We start from the raw sequence: 26,518 nt of genomic DNA on the forward strand, positions 1-26,518 counted from the left end.
AGAGGTGTAACATCGTCTTATTTACATTTTTCAACTATATCTCTGCATTTTTTATTTTACTAGTTGCTCTAGGGATTTATAGTATGCATCCTCAGCCTACCATCTCATCCTTGCTTAGGTATTACAATATTATCCTTACAGTTAATATTGTACCACTTTATATAAAATGTAAGAATCTTGCAACGATATAATGTGGGATCAAGATAGTTTTTCTCTATCTGAAACATTCAGATTTCTCTATCACTTGACCCTGGTTATTCACCCAAACTGCTCTTATATTTCTCTTTTCTTCTCCAACAAACTTCTTGCATAAATATCTACCATATTAGCTTCCTCTGCTTTTAACATCACATATTCTCTGATGCTTCCCAATGTAATTTCTGCTCCATACACCATCCCAGTTCTACCAGTGGAAAAAGTTATCTTAAGTTTATTTATTAACCAATTGCCCAGTTTCATGGCCTCTTGAATCTATTACTGCTAGTAGTATCTGACACTGACAACCACTTCTTCCTTCTTGGAATTCCTTTCCTTTGGCTTTTATGACACCAGGCTCTCTAATGTATGTAGTATATTTTTGACTGGATGCTTGGCCTTTAGTTGAACAGTGAATGTGTGCACGACTTCCATCTTCCAAACCACAGCTCTCTTTCTTTTTAGAGAACTTGTGAAACACTTTGCCTGTGATGTCTTTAAAAGGTTTCAGGTGGTCTTGAAGCTGGGGTAGGGGTGGCTGCATCTTTCCAGAAGATGTGACGGCTCTTGCCTGGTCTGCTTCCCAGCTTCTTTTCTCCTGACTTTGCTTCCTGCCCTGGGTGCCCTGAGGTTCTGTTGCCACTGCCCTCACCACTGCAGCCATGATCTTCCTAATGGACACCCAGAAAACTGAAATGGATTAACAGGATATGGAGTGTTTTCCTTGTGCTTTGGAATGATTCTTTTATTTGACAAAGCACTATTGGCTGTTGGGTAATGTTTTCTTTGTAGCTGGCTTGGCTTTTGTAATTGGTTTACAAAGAACATTCAGATTCTTCTTCCAAAAACCTAAAATGAAAGCTATAGGGTTTTTCCTGGGTGTTGTGTTTGTAGTCCTTGTTAGTTGGCCTTTGATAGGCATGATCTTTGAAATTTATGGATTCTTTCTCATGTTCAAGGGCTTCTTTCTTATGGTCATTGGCTTTATAGGAAGATTGCCAGTCTTTGGGTTCCTCTTGAATCTACCTGGAATTTGGAAATAAAGTTGGAGAAAGCAACAATATGGTAGAAAGACAAGTGAATTGGAGATTTATTTAAAATATTATATTATTTATAAAGTCCTTTGAAGAATATTCAGCACAAAATTAAATTACATGAAATAAAGATTCTTTACAGAAGTTTAAAATGTAGAGCCTACCAAGTACCAATAGCAGTTAACCAGCAGTGAGAACGGTCTTCTAACCAAGTGGTCTAAGAAGTCAGTGAGCAGACTGAAGGAGTGACATCTGTGTTACAATACATATTGAAACTCTTGAAGGCGATTTTTAATGGTTTTTCTGCCATGTGGGAAATACAGCCAGCCTTGGAGAACTGTGGTGTCTGTTTCTTTCCTTTTTATTTTAAAGATGCAGTAACATCCATAGGCATTTGCTTTTTTAGAAATATCCACTGGAATGGCAAAAATATTTCCATTTGCATCGTCTCTGAAAGTAATACATGAGTTAGATTGGATGATGTCATTTTAATCTGTTAAAACCAAGGAGGGCACCTGGGTGGCTCAGTTGGTTAAGCGACTGCCTTCGGCTCAGGTCATGATCCTGGAGTCCCGCCGGGATCGAGTCCCGCATTGGGTTCCCTGCTTGGCGGGGAGTCTGCTTCTCCCTCTGACCCTGCCTCTCTCATGTGCTCTCTCTCTCTCATTCTCTCTCTCAAATAAATAAATAAAATCTTAAAAAAAAAAAAACAAGGAAAACCCAGTTTGATGTATGAATGACTTTTTTTTTTTTGGTAAACATAGGGTTAAAATTTTTTAAAAAATTGGTCAAAATTTTTTTGACTAATGGAATAAAATGTACTCAGTGGCCTGTATTCATACTCTATCCTTAACACTACTACTTACTTATAGCCTATTTTTATTATAAAGGATCTTTTTTAAAGCTTTAAACTCCTTTCTTGGTTCGTCGTTTGATGTGTGACATAGTAATGGTTTGCACTCTTGGGTTTACAAATTCTGCTATTTTTATATCACAGACACATCTCATATGAACACAGTCTCATATGAAGAAGTCCAAACTACCTTCCCCCACACCCCACCCTAGTTAGCTGTTCCTCCTTTGCATTCCCTGTCATAGTGTTTAGCACCACATATACTCGGGTTACTTAAGCCAGTGACCAGAGTTATCCTTGATTCTTCCTTCTCCCTAATTCTCCCCATCAAGTGTTTACAAACACATCTTAATTTTTGTCTCCAGGTTGTTTCTTTTCTCTGTCTGTGTGCCACCACCATGATTACTTCATTCCTACTGTTTTAATTGAAGTCCTCAATGTTTCTCATCTGGATTGTTAAATTCATTTTCATCTTCTTTATTCCATTCCATTCTCCAGATGACTACTGGAATTATATTTCTAAAAGGCAAATATGACTACGTTGCTCCCTTGCTTAAAAATTCTTTAGGTCGAGGTGCTTGGGTGGCTCAGTCGGTTAAGCGTCTGACTCTTGATTTCAGCTCAGATCATGATCTCAGGGTCATGAGATTGAGGCTCACGTCGGCTCCACACTCAGCACTGAATCTGCTTGTCCCCCTCCCTCTGCTCCTCCCTGCATGCGTGCACTCACGCACACTCTCTCTCAAATAAACAAATAAAATCTTTTTCTCAGTCTTTAGGCAGAATTCAAATTTTCTGTTCAGTCCCAGCCTAACTGCTTTCCTGTCTTCCTACATGCTGTTCTGCCTGGAAGGCATTTCCTGCCCAACCTTGCCTACCTGCTTAATTCTCGTTAATCCTTTGAAACTAAATTTAGGTATCATCTTCTTTGGAAAACTTACCCTATTTTCCCCATTACCCATGCCTGTTAACATAAATACAAAATACTTGCTCTCTTTTCTCTCTTTCTCCAAGTCTAGGTTAGGTGTTTTAGTGTTTATCATACTTTTATATTTATTTATCTCCCCACTAATCTATGAAATCTTTAAAGACTGAGAATTTACATTTTTACATTTTACCTTTGTGTGTCTAACATGGTTGACCAACTAACTACATTTGAATCAACCTAGATTTTTACATTTTAGCTGTGTTAAGATCTCAGGAAAAAATTTCACAAATCACTTTATAAATATTTGATTGTCCATACTGGAAAAAAAACAAACCAAGAAGAAAATGTAAACAAATGAACAAACAGAAGTCCTAACCCTTAATATTCTAGGTAAAGATTAATAATATTGCTAGTACAGTAGTAGTTAAAAACTTGGCATAGTTCAGATTCAGGTTCTGCCGCTTCTGTCTGTAGCATAGGGAAAGTTTCTTGACTTCTCTGTGCCCAGCCTTCCTCATCTGTAAAATGATTATAGTAAAAGTAGAGTCAGTTCTGCTATAATGCTTATTTTGAAAACATGAATTTGTTCCAACACAATTGATATACTAGGGAACAATTTGACTATAATGTGAATTTTGCATTTGCTTATATTTGATTTTTATCAGTGGAAAACTGACCTAGTTGAGTACATATACAAACACTTCAGATGTATACCAGCTCCCTCAATTCACTGTATGTTATGAACCACACATATCCTATCTGGTATTAAAATTTTTCATCTGATTTTCAAATAACCCTCCTTCTACCACTTCCCAGTAACTCACAAGCTGCAACTATTTGACACTTCTGTAAGCAACCTCAGGTCTTTTCCAAGGTTAAGTACCATCTTTATTGTAGCATTTCTAAATTTCTTTATTATTATTTTAAAATGCATAATGCATTTAAAATGCATAAATCTGCTATCATTTTTATGAGGTTCTTATCTTTTTTTATGTGTCATTGATGAAGTTTTTCAGTGTTGGATCCCTAGCTCTGTTTCCCCATAAATCCTGTGGTTTTTTATTGTGCGATTTTGCCTAGTAGGGTGATTTTTGAGAAAGCCTCTGTCAGCTTATAGCGGAACTCTTAACAAAGTAGTTATGAGAATTAAATGATTTATTACACGTGAAGCACCAACAATGATGCTTAACCTAATAAACACCTAATATTATCCAATCTCATCATTATTATTCTTATTGGAATAACTTATTTTTACCAAACATGGTAATGAGCAATATTGATGGAATTTTCCTCTATATACCATGTGTCTTAGACGTTGTTAAAAGATACTCAGATACTATGATTTGTAGACTGTTTATTAGCCTACTAGAGATATATTAGTTATATATATAATTAGTTGATTAGTGGATATATATAGTAATTGATGTGGATATTAGTTGAATGGCCCCAAGTGTGATAAAATGTAATTAAGTGTCTGTCCTCCTGAAATAAAATTTATGAAGGTTTTGGTATATATCCTTTTTATTTGTTGAGTACTCAAACATTTACCTAAGCTTGTGATCTGATTCATACTTTGGGCTATTTTGTTGAAGGTTCAGAATGCTAAGCAAGTGAACAGTGCACTTAAACAGAAAATGGAAGGTGGAATTGAAGAATTCAAACCTCCTGAGGTATGTTATTAAAGAATATATGTGACTAAGTATGGAGAAACCTTATTCTTTGAATTATCTATCCTGTATTTACTATTTTGGTTGCATGTGTTGTTAGTACTTTGAAGATGTCATAGCGTGGGTAATTTGTCACGTCTCTGTTTTGTCATTTAGATAGTCTTTTGAGACTTGGCTAACGATTTAAGTGAAGTCATTTCTTTCCTGCCGTTAGCAATTCCTATCAAGCAAAGTAAGTAGGGAAAAACAGCTATACAGGTAGGCCCAGTGCACATGAAAATAGAAGGTAATTGATGAGCAAGCCAGTACATATGTGGGTCTGCAGCAGTGTTTGCTCAAAGCCTTTTCCTACCTGTGTGAATTGATAACACAGCAAGAAAAAGAACGTAAGAAAAGGAGCTCATTTAGCAATTTTAGCAATTTTTATTTTAAGGTATTTGTCTTTTGGCTCAGATTTTTAATTAGGATTTTAGTGTGTGGACTTAATTAACATTCTTGTACTCCTATCCCTGAAAATGTGAAATCTAAAAGCAAGATGTAGATTAACCATTTTCTCATCTTTCTTCTATTTCCTCTGAAACCTAATATATATTTAATATTTATGATAATTATAGGAGTACTTAAATGCCTGTAAAGTCCAATCAAGTCTTTTCACAGAAGCTTCTATTATAAATCTTTTCTCTTGTCTCTCTCTGTTTTTTAAGATTCCTATGCTGTGCTTCATATCCTGGACTTGCCTTTCTATGTATTTAATAATCAGATAATCCTTATTTGGTCCTAATGGGATGCTCCCTCACCCCCCCCCCCAATCACAAGATGCCTGAAATATCTACAAATGAAATATGCGTGAGGGTCTGGTGGGGAGAGCAGAAGAGTCGGGGGGAGCGCTTCACAACAAATGCACCATATTCTGTCTCACTCATTAGAATCTTTCAGAAAGGAAGAATCATTAGGAATAAAATTGTTCTTGTTTTTTTTTTGTTTGAATGGTCTCTTTCAAGAAAGTTAGATAATGGGAAAAAATGAAATCCACATAGACCGATATAACATCTGATTCCAAACCCACAGATAAACTGACGAACATTCGAGTGACATTTGTTTATTTAAAGATAGTAATACAAAGAATACTGCTTTCTATTACTGTGAAAAAAATTATTTTAAATCTTATATTAAAATTGTTTTGGGGCGCCTGGGTGGCTCAGTCGGTTAAGCGACTGCCTTCGGCTCAGGTCATGATCCTGGAGTCCCAGGATCGAGTCCCGCATCGGGCTCCCGGCTCAGCGAGGAGCCTGCTTTTCTCTCTGACCCTCCCCCCTCTCATGTACTCTCTCTCTCTCATTCTCACTCTCTCAAAATAAATAAATAAATCTTCAAAAAAAATTGTTTTAATTTCATATTTAATTATACATTAAAATGCATAAAAGCCAAAAGCTTTACATGCCTATAATTTCATAACTTAAAAAATTAAGTTAAAAAAATTATAGCAGATATTAAAAATGGGGGAATACCATAAAGAACTTTATGTCAATAAATTCAAAAATTTAAATAAAACTTAGAAATTTATAGGAAAATATATCTTACCAAACTTGTCTTAAGAAGAAGGAAAACCTGATAAATTTATAGTCATTAAGTAAAATGAAGGAACAGTTAACATTTTTTTATAAGGAAATACCAAGCCCAGACAGTTTTACAGAAAATGTCTACCAGATTTTCAAGGAAACAATGATTCTAACCTCACATTTTCCAGAAAATGGAAGGATAGCTTCACTCATTAACATTTCATAAAGACATGAAAGTGCAATAGCATTTGTAACTTTATGCTATCTCATTTGATGCTCACATAAATCCCAAGAAGTAGATGAAGCAAATACTATTTTACATGACAAATCTGGGCCTCAGAGAGGTTAACTGGCTTGATCAATGTCACATCTAGTAAATAGTGAAATTTTGGCTATATTTCACAATCTTAGAATCCAGTTGGAGTCCTAGATTGATATCCTGCTCCCTCTTACTTTGGAAAGTTTTCATTTAATAGCAAAATTATATGTTGATTCTCACATTTAAATGCATTTGGGGCTTAGAAGTTATCAGACATTTATTACATCTTTTGGGGTTTTTGTAAAAATAATGATCAAAATGAAACAACCAAAATCTTAGCACTCTACCAATCATACAATGAAGTTTGAATATTACTTTGAGGTTGATTTATTGAACTTCTATGACTTAAAAATGTATGTAGGTTTATTATCTAGAAAACACTCAAGATATATTTATATTTATCATATTATTTCTGTTCCTTTGCAGGGAAGAACAACCTGAATAGATCTATTTCAAAATACTAGATTAACAGTCTTTGTAAAGACCTTGAAAAATCATGTAATCTATCACCCTTTCTTTAAATAATAGAATTTCTATCTAATACATAATAAAAGAATTTCATTAACCATTAGAACAATAGGCTACTAAGTGATGTAACTCAACTGGAAGTAAACAGTTACTAAGATGCTTTACTTACTCATTTGATTGTTATTTTCACTTAGGAAAAAATTTGGTGAAGAAAATTTATTCACTCCCATAAGTATTTATTGATCACTTATTTTATGTAAGGCACTGTTTTAGGCACTGTGGGAAATGTGTGATGGATTTTTCCATCTGCCTTAAAAAAAAAAAAACACAGTCTAGATGTTATAAGACAAACTGATTAAAGTTGTGTGATAGATTTATAAGTAAAAAACTACAGGAAAACAAGTGATAATTACTCATTCTTGCTAGGATAATCAGGGATGACTTCCTAATGAGGGATGTTTCAGCTGAGGTTTGAAGGATGAGTAGGAGTTTTGCACATACAAAAAAGGGCAGGCAAAGGGAATAATATGAACAGTGACTTGGTATGGAACAGTACATTCAAAATACTTACATATAAATCCTGTGAGGGAAAAAAACAGTCAACAGGCATTCCCTGAACACTTATGTCCTCATTGTGGTGCTGATTACTATTGAGAATTTAGTGAAAGTGTAAAACAATTTTCTCTCATGAAGCATATTGTAGGAAGGCAAAGTTGGATGCAGACGACAAGTGAACGTGGTATATGAGAAGGATGTTAACAGGATTGAGTTCTGCAGGGACTTCTTTATGATAGAGGTCAGTGGGCAAGGGCTAGAGTATAAAAGTCTGAGAGCTAGGAAGAGAAGTTTGCCTTTTAAATTAGGTCAAATGGGAAGACCCTGTAGTTTCTTCAATATAAGAAGGATATAATGGGAATTTTTAATTTTAGGAAGGTTATCCTGGTTACACAGGCTAAATTGAAAACTTCATACCTGCTAAAATACCAACCATGTGAGTGATAAAGTAAATGGTAAAAGGGATTTTGGTATGGTCAGGTATTAGTTGTAGGAGTGGACAGCAAGTGATAAATCCAAAGAACATTGCAAAATAGAAAATAGTATATCTATTTGAAAGTATGTAAGAGTGTTGGGGGGAGTGGTGGTCTGTGGGGTTATGCTTTGATTTGTTTTGGTTGGAGGTAGGAAGGTGGGACAAGGAGATTAATGAAACCAGGAAGGAAGAAACTGGGAGTGCTTTTTGAAGCTAGAAATTTCCCCATCTGTTGATGTTTTCATGCATAGGTGGGTGACATTCTTTCATTATGGATGTTGGATGGAATTTTCAGCACTGGGTGGAAGGTTTAACTTGGTGTCCTCTTCTAATTCTTTCAACTTAAAGATAGTATGAATCTACTACTGACAAAAATGGGAAAGATACGAGAACTAATTTAGCAGGGAAAGGATGCAGTAAAGATGCCGAATTAATGAAGGATGTCATAGATTGTTCTAGAAGGATCTTTGGGGCCTTTCATATTATTAGTTTTATAACTATTATATATTGGATTATTTTAGTTTAGATTAACATTTTATTATTTTAAAAACAGCAGTATTTCTGACTGGGGTTTGCTGTAGAAGAATGTTCTCAGTGGTACTACCTAGCTAACCATAACTACTACACAATTTTAGATTCCTAGATATATTCTAGTTGTCCTTTCTGTAAGTTAAATAAATCTCTGCCAACGTTTCTTGGGTTTAAAAGAGAATTAAAAAATCAATAACTTGAAGGAATCTTATGTATTTAAAAATTTTGACCCTGTTTCTCCTTCAGTCTTTCCTTTCTTCCACTGCTTCTGTTTTGTCATACAGACTTAATTCAATGCAGTTTCAACCCTCCTCCCTGCATTTTTCCACTGAAGCTGCTGTTTAAAGGCTAAAGGCTAACACTGCTGCTGATGATCAAATTCCCCAGCTCTAACTCATTTTTCTTGCCTTTTCCTGAGCCTTGACATAGATGACAACCTCTCTCTCTTCCTTTAATTTTTGAGAGGTGATATGATATCATTTGTAACTATTATGTTCCCTTTTCAGCTGTAATTTTCCTTTCTATACGTAAATATAAGCATTCTCCAAGTTTTTATCCTCAAAATTCACTTCTCTTCTCTTTGGAAACATCATACAAGCTCATCACTTCACTATACTAAAATTGCATCATATGACACAAACTCAACCACACATATTCAGTCAAGTAAAAAGGAGTGTGTTTAGTAATAGCAAGTAGAGGAGAGCTGGCAATCCTGCCTAAATTCCCATTTATCAAGTGTCTCCCGCAAAGTAAGCAGTTAGGGGCTGGAACTGTGAATCCACTATTTCTTTAGAAGGCTTTAGCGCGGGGCACCTGGGTGGCTCAGTCAGTTGGGCATCTGCCTTCAGCTCGGGTCACAATCCCAGGCCCCAGGATCAGGCCCCACGTCGGGCTTTCTGCTCAGCGGGGAGCCTGCTTCTCCCTCTCCCCCATCCTGCCTCTTTGTCTGTCTCTCTGTCAAATAAATAAATGAAAATCTAAAAAAAAAAAAGAAGAAGGCTTTAGCTTCCACAGGCCTCCTGTGTGAGCAGTCTCCTTGACTTGAAATTCTAGTATTTAAGAATGTATTTATGTTTTTCATTCAGTACTACCCTAAATTTCAACCAAAGCTTCATCTAGGATTAACTGAAAAACTAGTGGTCCATTTCAGTGCTGGAGGAATATCTGGCCATGTGGACTTACTGAGAGATTGTGTGCCTGTTTCCATGACCACCTTTGTAAGAACATTTCAATAGTAATTTGGAATTTAAAACAAAAATCTTTTTTTTTTTTAATTCTTAGGCAGATTTTAGAACCTTACATCTGAGTAAGATATGACTCCATTGTTTTCCCTCATACAATTTTCCAGACCCTTAAAAGCTGTGTTTGAATAGATGAATCTATTTTAACCTCAAGTGGATGCTGAGCTCCACCTGAATGACCTCATTGTCAGTGAATCCCAAGTTACAGTCATCATCTTAGTCTTGCCTTCCTGCGCCTCCCCAATCAGCAGTTCATGACTTCTTAGGTCCTTAACAGCACCACCCTTCTCCCAGCTCTCCAGGCTTGAAGTCTTATTCTGATTAGAATCCTGCTCCTCTCCCTCTGTTCCCCCTCCCCAAAAATCTATTGCTTATCAGATTTAGTGTGAACTCATTAACCTTGATATTTACTACCCTTGCAAAAGTGGTCCTTACCATATTCTAGTTTAGTTAAATATCACCAACTTTCCAGGTGTATTTATCACTTCTTCTTAATTGTTGATCCTTTTGTTGCCTATACATGGTGTGTCTTCTGCTCTTTGCCTTTCAGAAATTTATCCTGTTGTAACCCACCTCAGTGTCTAGCCCCTCCAGCTGGCCTTCTTCCCTGTTCTAGTCATTGTGACTTTTTCCTCTCATCTTTGAATCCGCAGTATACTCTGAACTTTTAATTTATCCTATCTCCTGATTTGTTTATAAGCTAAAATAAGCTTTCATAGTGCATGGTATTTCTCTTTATTTTTTGCTCCCTTTTCATTAATGATACCTTTTCTTCCAGTTTCTGCCTTTCAGGTTTAACAAACATCTGTTGATCAACTTCAACTTCTGCTTGCTCAGGCACTGTGCCAGGTGTTTTTTACCCGTATCCTAAACATAGCTTTATATATATTTTACATTTATTCTAAATTTAGTCGTCAGAACAACTTGCACTGTAGTATTACAGGAGATCCTCAGTATCCAAATGCTCATTAGTCTAAAGGATTCATAGAGAAGCGAAAGTTGCCAAACAAGAGAATATTCACGAATGAACTAAGCACTTATAAAATTAGGCCCTGCTCATGAGCTATCCCTAGTTAACTCTAGCTGGTATCTTTCCCAGTGAGCTATCCCTAGTTAACTCTAGCTGGTATCTTTCCCATCCATCATATCAACATCCTTCTCTTACTTTCTTGTAATGCAAATACAGCACAAACCAAAATGAAATTTTAAACCTTGCAAAAGATGCAAAACTTCCTGAAGTCTATGAAAGGCCAAGAGAATGGCTTTAATCTCTTGCAAAATTGTTGACAGATGGGTATTTAGCAGAGTTAACAATTGAAGAAAAAAGCATATTGACTCAGACTCGCTTCAAAAAAGAATTTGAGTAACAAAGAATTAAGGGAGGCCCTTGAAAAAATTGTTGAGGTCTTCAAAACAAAAATGACCCACTCTGTGCTCATGTTGTAAATTTCAAAGCCAGTGAATATTACACCATTGTATGGTCAGCAAAGATATGCCAAAAATAAAATTAAAGCATATAAGCAAAGTCATTAACTATTAAAATAATTTTCATAAGTTTTAGTTTCATATTTCAGGTTAAGTTGCACTCAACCCTTTATGTTATACCATTTATTCTGAAATATTTGGACCTGTTTTAATAAGGTTCTAGTACCAATTATCCTTGGGTACCAAGGACCTCTTTTATCTACCTTTCACAGTGAAGGTGGCATCAGACTGCCTGGGTATTAACTCAAATATTAACTCCTATTCCATTCTTGTTCATCCTCTTTTGGGGGAACATATGTTTAGAATTTCAGGTTTTCTTGAATTTCAGATTTCTAAAATTTCAAGTTTCCTTTTTCTTTTTCTTTCCTTTTTTTCACTTTTTAAACCTTGGTTCACCCTTCTCTTGTTACTGCTTCTTTATAGCCTATAGCCCCCTCTTTTTCTTTACCTTTTTTTTTTTTAAGATTTTTATTTATTTGTCAGAAAGAGAGAGAGAGCACAAGCAGGGGGAGCAGCAGAGGAAGAGAGAGAGAAGCAGGCTCCTCACTGAGCAAGGAGCCCGATGTGGGGCTCGATCCCAGGACCCTGGGATCATGACCTGAGCCAAAGGCAGACACTTAACGACTGAGCCACCCAGGCGTCCTTTCTTTACCTTTTTAATGTTCTTTTGCTTCATTGCCAGTATGCTCATCTTGAGGCTTATCCATTGTCTGCCTGGCCTTGCCTTGCTCTCTTCTTAGTCTCATCATCTGGTTTTCAGTGCTTTCTGCTCTAGGTTTTTTCCTCCTTTAACTCAGTCTTTTTTTTTTAAACTTTTTCCTTTCTTCCCTAATAATTTTTTTCTAATTTTGAATTTTTGTTTTATTCTTTCTTCTGAATGCTTACTTTGTATACCTCTTCACCTGTGGTGAGAAAGTAGATGTTCCCCAGAACCTCTGTGTACTGTAGAAATTTTTATTGCTAAGACCGTGAGTGAGATAAAACCTAAACACTTGTTCTCAGAGGAAGCCTTTCTTTCTGTTTTGTCCAGCTTATCCTGTAATCACACCAGGCCAATTTATCTGGGCAGTTTCTTCCTTAAATCTCTGTAGGCTGGTATACTTATTTCTCTGTCCCTCCTTCTACTGCCAACGGTCCTTGCACTAATCAGTGGGTATACACGAATGAAATTTGATTTAGTGTTTAATATGGTAGTTTTGCCATAATGAAAGTCCTAAATTTAGGATTTTTTTTGAACAAAAATATTGGGAGAAACGTGGGGAGGCCTTAGGGGGAAAGAATCTATTCTTATAGTGGGTCACTTTCTGCTTCAGAAATTTAAAGAAATATTTTAGGAATTAGTCCTGATCTACAGTTCTGTATTAATTTATAACACTGGTTTTGGTGGAGTAAGGTTAGGTTTAATCGAAATGTAAAGAGAATTTTAGAGCGAGTCACAGATCCTCTCTAAGGAAGATAAAGTCTCTTAAATGTTTAAAACCAGGCTAAAATTAACACTTGCCATGTGTCACAGGAACATTGTAGTTGGAAAATGGATGACTAATAGATTTTCTCAGTTTTAATGCCTCTGACTAGAGTATAAATGTGAATGTTGTTCATTCTCCCAAATTGGTACATTTCCCTTTCATTATCTTTTTGTGTGGGTAAAAGGTAACTCAATGTATTTTTTAATCCTTACAAAAGCAGAATCTTCGTAAATCAGTTTTAGTAATCTCATGTCTATGATTTGGTGAAAAGTTAAAAATAAGCACTTTGGAAAAATGTCTGTCTTCATATCCTCATTAGGAAACTTCTCTTTAATTTTGTAGTCAAATCAGAAAATTAATGCCCGTTGGACCACAGAGGAGCAGCTTCTAGCAGTGCAAGGTATATTAAAGATAAGCAGTTATTGTTGTTAATTATTTAACTTGTCATGAAAGGTGACTACCATAGTCCTTCCCTTCCTTAGAAATGGATCAAGAAAGGGCACTTGTGTTTACCACAAAGTCCTGAAAACCAGGAATTCTGTTTTGTTCTTGTGGATGTGACTTTACTGAGCCTATATGCATTTTGGGTCCTGTACAGCACGTAACACATTCTCAGCCTTAACAATGATGGTGATGACAAGCTTGAACAAGTCATATGGTCTCTCTGTGCCTTTGCTTCAGTTTTCCTGCAGTTGGATTCATTCTTACTATATTAGTCATTGATAACTCACCATTAAAAGCATAAACTATTGTATGTTTCCGGTTTTTCCAATTACTTTGTATAATAGTGTTTCTCTATTTGACAAATGTCGTTGCTGAAAATATTAATGATTACTTAACTTTCAGTGTATCATAACTTAAGAGATGTGCCACTGAATGCTTAGAAACCTGACTTTAAAAATACATATGTACTTGTATATAAACAATAAAAGAGAAAGTTAAGAGATACATTGAAAAATATACATAGAGCATTTTGAACGCATTTATAAGAATGCTTTGTTGAATTATATGGCAGAGCACTTTTTGTATTATGAATGCCTGTGGGCAGATTGGTAGTGTTATAAACTTGGATTTTCTCATGTTTGAATTACTTAAGGAAGGGCAAACTGTATATTTTTTAATTCAGTGTTGTAGTTTTCTTTTTCTTCTTTTCCGTTCAAGATAAACTATCTGCAGGACTGATTGTGTAATTATAAGTTTGGTCTACAATTTGGTTTTTCCTGGCTGAGCTCTCTTTGTGTTGAGAACTAATAGCTTTTTTATCTAAGTTAATTACTATAAGAGAGTTGGACCCCTGCAAAACATAGAAGTATACTTTGAAAAATATTTCTAATTATTCAGACACAGAGAACATATTTAACTCAAAAAGGATGTGCAGGTATCATTTAGATGTGAGAATAATGTAATTAAAGATTGATTAATAGATGACTGCAGTTTGGACTAGAGTAAAAATTACCCTGCCAGTGTGATTAGAAAATGTCACAGGACAGTGCCATCAGGATGATGTCAGCCTTCTCTTTGGCCTATATGGCACAAAACAGTCATTTCATAAACAGAATAAATACTTGATCCTATGGAGGCAGGGTGCTGGATGTGCTCTGAGCACATATGTAATTGTGGAACCAAGTTTCTGAATGAGTCAGAACAAAGTTTAATGAGTTTATAATGTTCAGTAATAGCTATTTTTAAATTAGAAACTGTTTAAAATTTAGATTAAAAAATGAGTAGGGGCGCCTGGCTGGCCTAGTTGGTAGAGCATGCGACTAGATCTTAGGGTCATGAGTTCAAGCTCCATGTTACTAAAAAAAAAAAACAAAAACAAAAAAAACTAGTATTTTCAGGGGCTGTTTCATATTAATTTAGATCTATGACTTACAGCTCTAACATAGTTATTTGGGGAAGCATTGCTTTTATTGGTGTAAAGCTTGTATTTCTGTCCATCCGTGTGTGTGTGTGTAGCCTGTAGAATTTAACCCTGATTTCCAGTATTTCAGTTGCTTCAAGTTTAGTATATTAATCCTGTACTCTAATATGAAGATTATCCCAGTGAAAGGATTTTTCTGGAGAGACTCACTGAGGAAAATCTGGGCTAATGTTTCTAGAGCATTCAGGTTTTGATATCGTTCTGCAGCACTACCATGGAATCTTATGCCTGGGTTGAATATTATGCGGAGCTGCATTCAAAGGAAGGGACAATGGCAAGATTTACATGTATAGTTTGAGCTATATATATGGACATTATCTTAGTTTATAAATATTAAAATAATATTTATGGATATAATCAAACATTTCCTCTCTGCTGAGATATATTCAGTATTCTTATGCACATTTGAAAAGGAATTCTTATTTATACTAATGCAGCAATTTGTACAAAAATATGCATGTTCTTAGGATTTTGAAAGCACTTTCTTGATATGTTAATGTCTTTAACTCTATATGTGGAACTTTTGTTTCACTTCGGGTTTTTTAGGGTTTTTTTTGTTTTTTTCTTCTGGGAGGGGGGTTCATTACATAAAATAAAACAATATAGAGCTATTTGTGTCCAAAATAGTTATTTTAGGGAAAACTAAAAAGTGCCATTTTTGCTAATAAGCCCACATGTTTATATAATGCTCAGAAGTGTGTCTTATAAACAGTATAATCTTATAGTAATGTCACATGTACCTGAATCTCAGTGTGGTTAGGTACATAACTGCAGTTTTTATTTGAACATGTAGTTTGCTGTCCAGAAAGACCTATCTTAGCAGGCAGTTATTTTGTTTTTCTTCTCTTTAATCTTTATTTGTGATAAATTTTTATATGATATTATTACGACTGTTTCAGTTTTACAAAATAGTAAATCATAGAAATTTTGATATTAACATTTTAGTTTATAAGCACTTTCTTTTTAAGACATTTTGTATATATATTCTGATTTAACACTCATTTGTTAAATGCCTTTTTAAATCTCCCTCATAGTTGACTATTAGAGTGACCTGAAGAGAGAAATATAAACTCTGGTGTCATTAGTGAGACTTATACTGTTAAATAAACTTTTTTATTTAACTCCTTTAAAACCACATATGTGTATTAGGATCATTTCCTAGGGCTTAAATATTATATTTCCCTTTTTTTTCCCCCATCTACTTAATACTACTACCACTTAAATAATAACTATTTAAATAAATAATGAACTATTTTTCCTTCTTTCTCCCTTATTTGGAAGGGGGGAAATCATGTTCAGACCAAACATGAATGTTTATACTTGTGTAATCTATCACTTTATTATGTTAATTTTAGTTCTAAATTTTAGTTCTAGCTATGTTATAACTTCATTAACATTCTTCAAGAGTCCCCAGGTAGGATGTTATAAATGTGGCTAATTTAAACCTCTCTCTAAAAAGTACTTAAGAATGGTATTTCTATACTTTCAGTAATCTGTGCCAGCCTTAAGTATATGAGTTTTCTATTATAACAGATTAGCCAACAGGAGATTAATTATAGTCTTCACAATTTGTGTGAATGGAAATATCCCTGTTTATAGTTTGTGTCATATATGTATAAATATTTTTTCTAATTTGTAGTGCTTTTAGAAATTATCCTAAAATCAACTTGATAGATATTCATATGTGATAAACATTTCTTTTTTAGCAAGAATTAGATTCTGGGTGTATTGTTTTTCATGTAAAATGGAACAATTATTAGCTGTTTTCAAAAAAATAATAATACATTTAAATGATAGTACAAAACATTGACTCTTCAAAGTGTAGAGGGGCAGAAGCCTGGTATACAATATTTTAGGCCTTCTCTTTATCGCATTTATTTTATAATCATTAGTGCTAAAAAATAATACAGTCCCCAACTAAAATATTAGTGCTATTTTACAGTAAACAACAAGAAACTTTTCCGGTTTTATCAAGATATCAGCTTTAATTTTTAGTTTAGTTTTTTTTTATATTGTCTGCCTTCTCTTATAAAACAGGAAATGACAGAACTACATTCAAATCAGTTATGCTTTCACAGTTAAATGTTACCTTCTCTTCCTGTAGTTTATACATTTCATTCGTTTTTAGGTTGCAAGCCTAGAAATTGTCTTCTTTTTAAAATTTTATCTCATACATTAAGAAAAAAGCTAGAATGGTTCCTAAAGGAGGGAGAAAGAGATTCGGCACTTGATTAAAACATAGGGATTGTAACCCAGTACATGAGTGATCAAAAGTAAATGGAGATCAGGAGATTCATATTTTTCCATTTAAAAGACACTCATTTGCTTTAGATAGTTTCTGCTATTAAAACAGTTATCATAAGAATGGACACCCAAAAGCATAATTGTCAGCCCTCTGATGCACTCACTTCAGATAATTCATGATTCAAAATTTCCAACATCTTCGTGTTGGAACTTAACTTGTAACACAGATGATGGGAACACAAGACTCAGAACAGAAAGGCTAGATATTAGAAAGAGAATATATGATTTTGACTTCTAGCCCTCACCTAGATGCATCATTCACTGTCCAATTGCTGTTGATATCTTTTTTTTTTTTTTACTTTAATATGAATTCTTGAAGAGATTTACAGGAGGCGGAAAAAAATGCATGTTCCCAAATGGTTTGAGTTTAAAGTTAATCTCTTACTGATAGGAAAGAACCACATCCCTGGAGTTTCTAGATGTCACTATGTTCTTATTTCAAAAATAGATTTCCTGGTTATACTAAGTACATGCTCACTTTAAGAAATATTGTTATAAGAAGCAGGAAACAATATCCCCCCAAATTTTACTGCCTAGAAGCAGCTTGCCACTGTAATGTTTTGACTTTTTGGGGGGAATGGGGTAGCCCAAAATCAGATTTTAAAAATAACTTTTTAAATATACCAAAAGCAGACTCATGATATCCCTTCTATCTCCGGAGGAGGAAAAAAAAAAAGTCTGTAGTTTATGTCTAGAGTTGGAAAATACCACACTACAGATGCTCCTCAATAGCCCAATTTTAAAAAATACAAATGTATTTTTTTGTTGTTGTTGGGCAGAATGAAGAATACTGTTTGGAAAATGTGGGCTTTTATAAAATGTGATGGTAGTTTTTTTTTTTATGTTAATTCCCAAACAAAATTTCAGAAGTGTATGTTAAAGATTATAAGGTATTATCTACCAGCATAGGAAGGCAAGTTGTTTGTAACTTTCAAAATTTGACTGAAAACAGTTTTTTCCTCTTCCTGGGAAATTTACAATTTACCTCTTCCAGGATTTTCCAAAGTTTCATTCTACTAACCTTTAAAAACTGACCTTTTGCCCCAAGGTGAGAAGTTTAATTTGAAACCATGGTTCAGATGGACCTAACCCTTTTACATCTTCAGGAAGATACAGAGATTTAATCACTGTGTTTGATTCCCTTGCTGATAAAGCAATCAGATGACCTTACTTATTATAAATTGTGAAAAAAGAATGGACCACCCTTCTTCCACGTACAAATTGGAAGTAAAGTAGCTCTGATGTCCTGCGTTGTTAAAGTTAGTTGCTCTGCATTGCTACCCCTGCTAGGTTTTCCTCCAGAAGCCTAGCTGGGGATTCTTCTGAAGGACCTGTTCCAGTAAGTCTTCAGTTGGTGTTTCACTAGAATTTACCTAGTTATCAACCATAGTATAGACATAAGAATTCCACCTTCTAACCAAAATATGCTGTTGAACCAGCATCATGGGAAGTGTGAGGGTGATAAAGTTAGCTATATGCGACTCTTTGAGGAAGAAAAATCTCTCCTATTTCCTGAGCACTTCCTGTGTACTGAGTATTATATTTCATAGGACAGTACTTCCCAACTTTTCTCACATTGTGGCATACAGAAAAAATTATGAAATTTGTCACAACACACTGGGGCAAACTCATGAGACTGCTGTTGTCCAGAAAGGACTGCCAAGGAGCACTAGCAGTTCCAGACCCTGCCCAGCCATCCTGCAGGCTGAGCTCATTAACATCCCCGAAGGCCCATTGTTCTCAGGACATGAATGGGATCCTCAACCAGATTACAAAAGTCTGCAGTGTGGTCTGAGCCTTAAGATTTTACAAAGTAGTTTATATGGCATACCTGAGTTAATGATAAACATACCTGGGTGACTCAGAACCTAGACGACTTGGAAAAAGTCCTTGACATCCAGAGTGTCTGGGAAAACTAAGGCTCCTATAAAAAGTAGGTTTGGGGGTCTATAATTCTGGAAGTGCAACAGTGTTGGTGACAAGGTAAAGTCCCTTGAGCAAGAGAAAATAAAATGGAAGATCAAAAAAGAGGGGACGGTTATAAAATGGAATCAGACATGGGGACAACTTACTGATAGGTTTTGGAATATATTTTGCTAAATAGGTGTTCTGAGGATTGTAATATCTTCATACTTGGAGTCAGATAGTCTTAATGTGACTTCTTGCTATGATACAGAAGAGCTAATCTTAGATTTATTTAAAGTTTTCATTTCCAAACTCATGTATTCAGTAGATTTGGTCATTTCTGCAATGTAAATTAAATATCCCTTGTAAAAATTACTGCATCGCTAGAACTCTGTGTCTGATTTCTAGTTAGGAGTTATTTTTCAGTGCATCAGTCTCAAATGAGTCATTACTTTCCAAAGTATAAGTAGTAGAGAAGTACTTGAATATGTAGCAGTAATTCCTAATATTAAATAAACTTGGATTTTTATTGTCAAATAAACCCTCAGTGGAACCTAGTCACCCTTAGAATTTTTACTCAGTTACAGAGTTTGAACTGGAAATCAGCTCATGGATTTAAAGAGAACTTATGTTGCTAAATACTGTAAATAATGTTAAGTGTCATAATTTATTGTCATGCATATGTCTTTCCCTTTGAGAACAGAGCAAATTAGCACAGTTTACAGACCCCAAACTCTATATTAAAACTCATTATAGCTTAATAATGTCAAACTTCCTGCCCAAAATGCTCTTTAAGATAAAGGCACTCCCCCTAGAGTCAAGCCTGGCTAGTTGAATATAAGCAAGAGATACTCATTCCCAAGTTCACCATATAAAATAAAGGCAGAAATTAAAAACAAGAATTTTGTCGTATCGTGGTAATTGGGTAGATCATACCAATAGGTATCTATAAGAATGAATCTAGCATTTCTCCTGAGGTGTTAACATATCCTTATATTATTCTCTCATCTTTGATTATATACATGTTGAATTTATTTAAATTCCCATGATTCTGATGGCTTAGGTTACATTATAGACTTTAATATCATAAGTATCATTTTTTTCTCCTTTTTCATCTTTGTAATTAATGAGTGACTGTTTTCTGGTATTTTAAACAGTAGTTATGAAATTATAAAATCAAAATTTTTGACACCTTTTATTTTGAGTTAAATGATGAGTTAGTGAATGTCCTTTTAGAATTCCCTTAAGGGCAGTTTATTATCCATCTGATTATATAAAGTCATTCCAAATTCTGTAGTATAAATGACTATCTCAAGTTCATAAATGAAATATTATCTTTCATTATAATAAAATTCCCATTACAAAAAGTTAGGTTCTCAAATAACTGAATGTTCTTATATTTAAGGTAGTGATGATAAGCAAAAGTACACATAGCCACTACTATAACCTTATTCTTTAGGCTATAAAGTATAGTTGTAATCCTCCACATACACAGTCTTTGGAACTATTAGATGAGTTGAAATCCAACTGACTCTGAAAAATAGCTTCTCTTTTTTTGCCCATCACATTGTGATGATTCACTTTTTTATGTTTCAATTCTTATTTCTATTCATTGGTACCCTGGTGAGATTAGGCAAGTAATCCTCTTGAAGCTGGTATTAAGACCAAAATTATGATGCTTTTCTTAATGGGGGAACTCTAAGACTACTCACTCAGTCCATTGAGGGGATAAAAGAGATGGCTCATTCCCATCCAGTTTTGTTTACAAACGGTGTTGCTCAAATTTAGGTGACTGGCTACTAGGGAAATAAATGAATATGGAATTGAGGATGGAACAAAGAATTCAATGCTTTACAATAAATGGACTATATTTGAGAGTTCAAGAGAGGATTGGAGAAAATAACTGAGTATGTAAAAAATGGTAAGTTTCTGATTGTTCAGTTGAAGGCAAGTGGCTGGCTCACTGAAATGACATAATTGATAGTTTTCATCTGTGACCCTGATATCTTGGTCTCTATCTCAGAATTGAGAAATGAGCAGAGTTTATGAGAAAGGATTTTCATTGCTGGTATCTTTTGTGTGTGCATGATGTATAGTACACACAGCTCTCCTTATTGATCCTTCACAGGTGTATTATTTACTTTGCCTTCCAGGTGTCCGCAAATATGGTAAAGATTTTCAAGCTATTGCAGATGTAATTGGCAACAAGACTGTTGGCCAAGTGAAGAACTTCTTTGTAAACTACAGGCGTCGGTTTAACTTAGAGGAGGTATTGCAGGAGTGGGAAGCAGAACAAGGAACCCAGGCTTCTAATGGTGATGCTTCTACTTTAGGGGAGGAGACAAAAAGTGCTTCTAATGTGCCATCAGGGAAGAGCACTGATGAAGAAGAGGAGGTGTGTTTGTGTATGGAATTTGAGCTAATATGAGTTGAGGAATCATCATTTTGTGTGGTGTTCTATAAGGTTAATTTGTCAGAGGACTAGCTAAATGAGCATGAAAGGTTGACAATACACTTACTCAGTGGTGCCTCTCTCGTGACTCTCAAGTCCTAATGACATGCTAAGTTCTGATCCTAGAAGAATGGAGAGTGTATTGTTCTTTCATAGTCTTATTTTTATTTCCAGTGTTAAGCTGTTTACTAATAAAGATGCCTGTTTGGTAGCTTCGTTGCTTTTTCGGTTTTTGGTTTTTTGTTTTGTTTTGTTTAAAATAAAAGAAGCTTGTGCTTCCAAAAAACACTGGTGTTACGTTTTTGTTTTGTTTTGATTTGTTTTGTTTTTCCTGTGACATCCCAAACTATATTGTATTCAGTTCATTAGGAACTCTCATCTCATACATGTATTTTTGTTTCCTCACCTCTAGGCACAGACCCCACAGGCTCCTCGGACTCTGGGTCCATCACCTCCTGCCCCATCATCCACTCCAACACCAACAGCCCCCATTGCCACTCTGAACCAGCCTCCACCACTTCTTCGTCCAACACTGCCTGCTGCCCCTGCTCTTCACCGGCAGCCTCCTCCACTCCAGCAGCAGGCTCGGTTCATCCAGCCCCGGCCAACTTTAAATCAGCCTCCACCACCTCTCATTCGCCCTGCTAATTCTATGCCGCCCCGTCTAAACCCAAGACCAGTATTGTCCACGGTTGGTGGTCAACAGCCACCATCACTTATCGGAATTCAGACAGATTCACAGTCCTCACTGCACTAAAATTAAATTGGACAGAACTACAGTAACTTTTCACCCCATCATTATACCAGTGCTCATCAGACTGATGCAAAAGAGGAGAGAACAGTCCCTCCTAGATGCTGAGGCTGCGAACTAGTTTTGTGGCAGTAGGGTAACATAAGTGGATGTCTAGGAAATTTTTTGGTTCGTGCAACCGAACTAAATGTTACACAACAAAAAGCCTACAGTTAGCCTCCTTTCTAGAGTATACGTTCAGCGACATCTCGTAAAAGGAAAAAAAAGATTAAGTATTCTATATACCAAGGTTTTTTTTTGTTTTGTTTTTACTGTATTTATTTTATTGAGATTCTTTATATTTCTGCCTCTTCGTAGTCAAGGCTCTTAGTACAGAAATACTGACTTAGGAATTGTGAAAACTCCTTAAGTTTCTTAAGGATGTTTGACTTTTTTTCTTTCTTCCTTAATTTAATTTTTAACAACATTTTCCTATGTTAGGAGTGCAAGAATAAATAGCCTGCATTTCAGATTTTGACATATGTTCATTTAATGCATATTTAAGAATTATAGTGCATATCCCTTTTTTCAAAAAATCTTGCTTTTTTTTCTAAAGGAATTTTAATATATTCCTTTAAAAGAAAGCAATTGAATCAATTGCAAAGCAATTATATGAAACCACAAAGAATGTACTGAACCTATTAACCCTTGAACATACGCTTTAGGGTCCTAATGCAAAGTCCTTGCTTAAAGGTCATTGACCTGTCATCTACCAGTAATAAGAGGATCGGAATAATAATTTTACATACAAATGAGAATTTGTTGAAGTACAATGTCTTTAAGTTCCTTGAAAATGGAGTTAATTTTGATTTTTTAAAAAAATGTTTCTAAATGCTATCTGCTTTTAACTAGTAGTTGCCTATATTTGGGGACTTTAGAAGAGAATTATATTTTGTCAGTTACGTGGAGATAGTGGTTATGGAAGCATTTATTTACAGTACCCTTTATGTGTTTAGGTTCTGACTTAAAATTGCCCTCACACTTATTAATACGGTCTGCATTTAATATAAAGGATGTTTTCTTGATAAATCTCTATTGTACTATTTGGATACATTTGTGTATTCCTTGCAGCCGACCTGTGCTTGTGGGTTTGGTTTAGGGTTAAATCAACATTATTTCATAAAATAAATTTCAGAATTTGTTCTGTGTTATCTAAAGATGTATCAGTATATTGTCACAATTGTGCTGTTAACTTAAAATGCTGAGACCCCCTTTTTATAAAGAAGCAAAAACATTTCAAGTCTTAATTGAACACATAAATCATTAAGCACCTACAAAGAATATTTTACAAGTTATAGTATTTCAACAATGTGTTACTAATATTTTTGATACGGTGATTTCATATTGGAATCATGACTTGTGCAAAGGGACAGATCACTTAAATAACTATACTAGTGGAACTTAAGGCTAAATGTTTGCACATTTATATTCTCATCATATCTAGAACTACTTCATGAAATAGTCAACATCTAAGGCCCTTGATTTATGTTTTGAGAAGTCCTGTATTCCCAATATTGGAAAAATAGTTCCTACCATTGGCTCTAAAGCCTTAAGGAGCTATTAGATTTAAATTCATTGATTAGTTTTAATTTGGAAGTTTAGACCTCTTCTCTTCATAAGGACCTTAAGTTCTGGCACAAACCTTTTCCAGGGTGTATCTTGTCTTTCTCATTGGATCATCTTAAATAGTTCCTGCCCCTGGATTGTAACTAGATAAAAATCTGATTTAAAATTCTTCATATTCAAGAATTTACACTTATTTTTACTTTAAAAGCCACGGGGGTGGGGTGGGCAGTTATATATCTTAAAAGAAAATATCTAAAGCATTTTTTTAAAGTACTTAGATTGTCTTGCATATGTGCATACTATACGGCTTTTATTGTCTTGTCTCTTGTCAGTAGACCTTCAGTATACAGTGTGTGGGACATGTCAGTCAAGTTGGTCAGCACCAGCATCTGTCCAGCTGTTAAGTATATTATGATTCGTTTAAAAATCTGTTCTATCCCAGCCGTGGGCCAAGATGCTGTATCTGAGGGATGTGCTGTGATTTGATTTACGTACACTAGAGCACACAGTAGAAAAATCTGAGCTTCATTAGTAATACGACACATGTATATAGTGAGATGTCTTATTGTGTGCTTTGCATATTTTGTAAATATTTTGCACGTCATTAATTTTCTTTTTTGTTTAAGCAGTGTTTGGCCTGGAAGAGTGATATGCTTGCTGCTTAATCAAAGGATTAAAGAGTTAAAGATGTCTATGTCTTCTATTTTTATATAATTTCATGTTGTATGAAGAATTTAGGACCTCTTCACTGTGAAACTCTAAATATTGATTTTTATAAAAAAGCAAAATCTAGAAATATTTTAATGACCATTTCATAATGTCAAGGTTATCATTTTTGAAAAATCTACACCCAACTATTTTTTTCATTACATAACTAAAAATAAATCACACTGTTGATACGCCTGGTAATATTAATGAAAAAATATTTTTTCTATATTCTTTAATTCCAGTGTAATATGGATGGAGGTGAAAGGTAAGTTTTGATCAGAACTTTTCCTTAATCAATAATCCTACAATTGAGTAAAATGCAATGTAGAATAAAGATGAAAGAATGTAAAATTCTGTCTTAATATAGGCCAACATTCTTTTTAGGAATAGATACAGGGAATAAGCAAAAATGTGACAGTCATAATTTTAAACAATATTAAGAATATTGCCAAGTTTTTTTGGTTGAAGTACTGAGTTTAGTTAGTAAATATGTTGTACTATTTTAATGTTCCTTCCTGCTATCAAAAGTAGATTACTCAGACACGTTAATTGTGGCTGGTCACTTAACACTAGGGTATCAAGTCTCCTCAAAACAACTAATAATCTGACTTAAAACTCAAGGCAGGATCTGTCTTTCTCTTTGTGCTTCCCCAAAATAAATGATGAATACATTCTAACTATAGGAAAACACAAGAAAAAGAAATTAACATGTTTGTGTTTTTTAACCTAGGCATTCATTATAGATATTCATAAGAAGAGAACGGAGTAAATGAAAACAAAGAATCCAATAACAAGTTTGAGAAACCATGTGATATAAAATGTCTGTAAGAAACGACCTCATATTCTGACAGCATTAATGGGGGTACATAACCTGCCTTCTCTTTGGATAAAGTAGATCACAAATAACCCCTCCCAGCTTAAATCTGTATCATAATTTTACCTTAATGAAGGAATGTTCTGCAGCAATAAATTTTAATAGCAGTGGAGTTTGGGAGTAAAATATTAAAAGGAGTGTTCCTGAATGTGTGAGTTTGTATCTAAAAGGCCGTGTGGCTAGATTGTTGTTTATTGATAAGGGAATGGGTATTTACAATGTGCTAACTTAAACTTTAGAATCCTAAAACTGGAATTTGGGTGAGCAGAGTCTCTTAAGGAAAAGAGGCTGGGAATGTGAACTAGAGAGATCTAGGAGCAGTCTTTTCAATGTAAATGGCATAAAGGTTAACCTCCCAGAATGCTTTATATAATGTCTTTCTTCTTTGGATTATTTTAAGAAAGGTTAAATTTTTATTCTGTATTGTTTAATTGTATTTAAACATACAGGGTACAGTTACCATAACTAAGGAGATCTTGAATAATATCACAACAAAAGTTATCTCTTGAGCCATCTAGTGTACTGCCCAGAACAGCTTTCATGATTGGTAGGGTTTGGCTTCAAGAGGCCTTTATTCCTAAGACCATTTTGTTCATATGTTGTTGCTTTTCCAAAACAGAGTTTGAAAACAGTCATTGAGGGGGTCGTCATTTCGTTTATATATGCAAAGGAGTCCTTACACTATGGTGACTCTTTTCCAACCCCATTCAACAAGTTAACTTCACATCATGAGCCTCAGTTTATTTTTCTTCGCTTCCACAATCTTACTGACAGGACAACGACAAAAATCGAAATAGCCCCTAACGGTGCAGGAAAGCCAGGGGAGGTGCCACCATCAGATGGAAACAGGTTTATGACAAAACCTAACAATTGAGGAACCTCTCAATTCCACAAAAGCAAAAGCACAGGGAAACATTCTCAGAAGTGCCCCATAATAACCTCAGGTTAGAGGCAGAGACAGGAACAGCACCCGCAAGATTCCTGCTTCCTGGTATTCATGCCTTTGTGTGTAGTCTGGGTGTAATGACGCGTTTCTGACCAATAGGATATGGCAAGGGTGATGACGTCACTTCTGTGGTTAGGTTAAAAGATTGTGATTTCGGTCCTGTTAGTAGACTATATCACATTCTCTGGTTGCATTGCAGCAGATGAGAGACCATGAAGCAGAGGACTCAGCCAAGCTGTGCCCTGATTTCTTACTACAGAAACTGAATAAGTG

General features: G+C 35.0%; 1 protein-coding gene and 1 pseudogene across 5 annotated transcripts in view; both read left to right on the forward strand.

Annotated features, from left to right (window-relative positions):
• The window catches only part of RCOR3 (REST corepressor 3), a 54,894-nt gene extending 29,245 nt beyond the window's left edge, over positions 1 to 25,649 (forward strand). For 3 of the 5 annotated variants that reach the window (XM_027611021.2, XM_027611022.2, XM_027611025.2), the window contains exons 9-12: positions 4,603 to 4,680; positions 13,119 to 13,176; positions 21,063 to 21,304; positions 21,774 to 25,647. In XM_027611021.2, coding sequence (XP_027466822.1) covers positions 4,603 to 4,680; positions 13,119 to 13,176; positions 21,063 to 21,304; positions 21,774 to 22,118 — 723 coding nt within the window. In that variant the 3' untranslated portion in view covers positions 22,119 to 25,647. Of the gene's footprint in view, positions 1 to 4,602; positions 4,681 to 13,118; positions 13,177 to 21,062; positions 21,305 to 21,773 lie in introns of all 5 variants that reach the window. The other 2 variants (XM_027611020.2, XM_027611023.2) reach the window with 2 other exon arrangements.
• Positions 858 to 1,293, forward strand: LOC113932006 (annotated as a pseudogene).
• Positions 25,650 to 26,518: the final 869 nt, after the last annotated feature.

Source organism: Zalophus californianus, chromosome 10, assembly GCF_009762305.2.
Source record: "Zalophus californianus isolate mZalCal1 chromosome 10, mZalCal1.pri.v2, whole genome shotgun sequence".
NCBI classification, from domain to species: Eukaryota; Metazoa; Chordata; class Mammalia; order Carnivora; family Otariidae; genus Zalophus; species Zalophus californianus.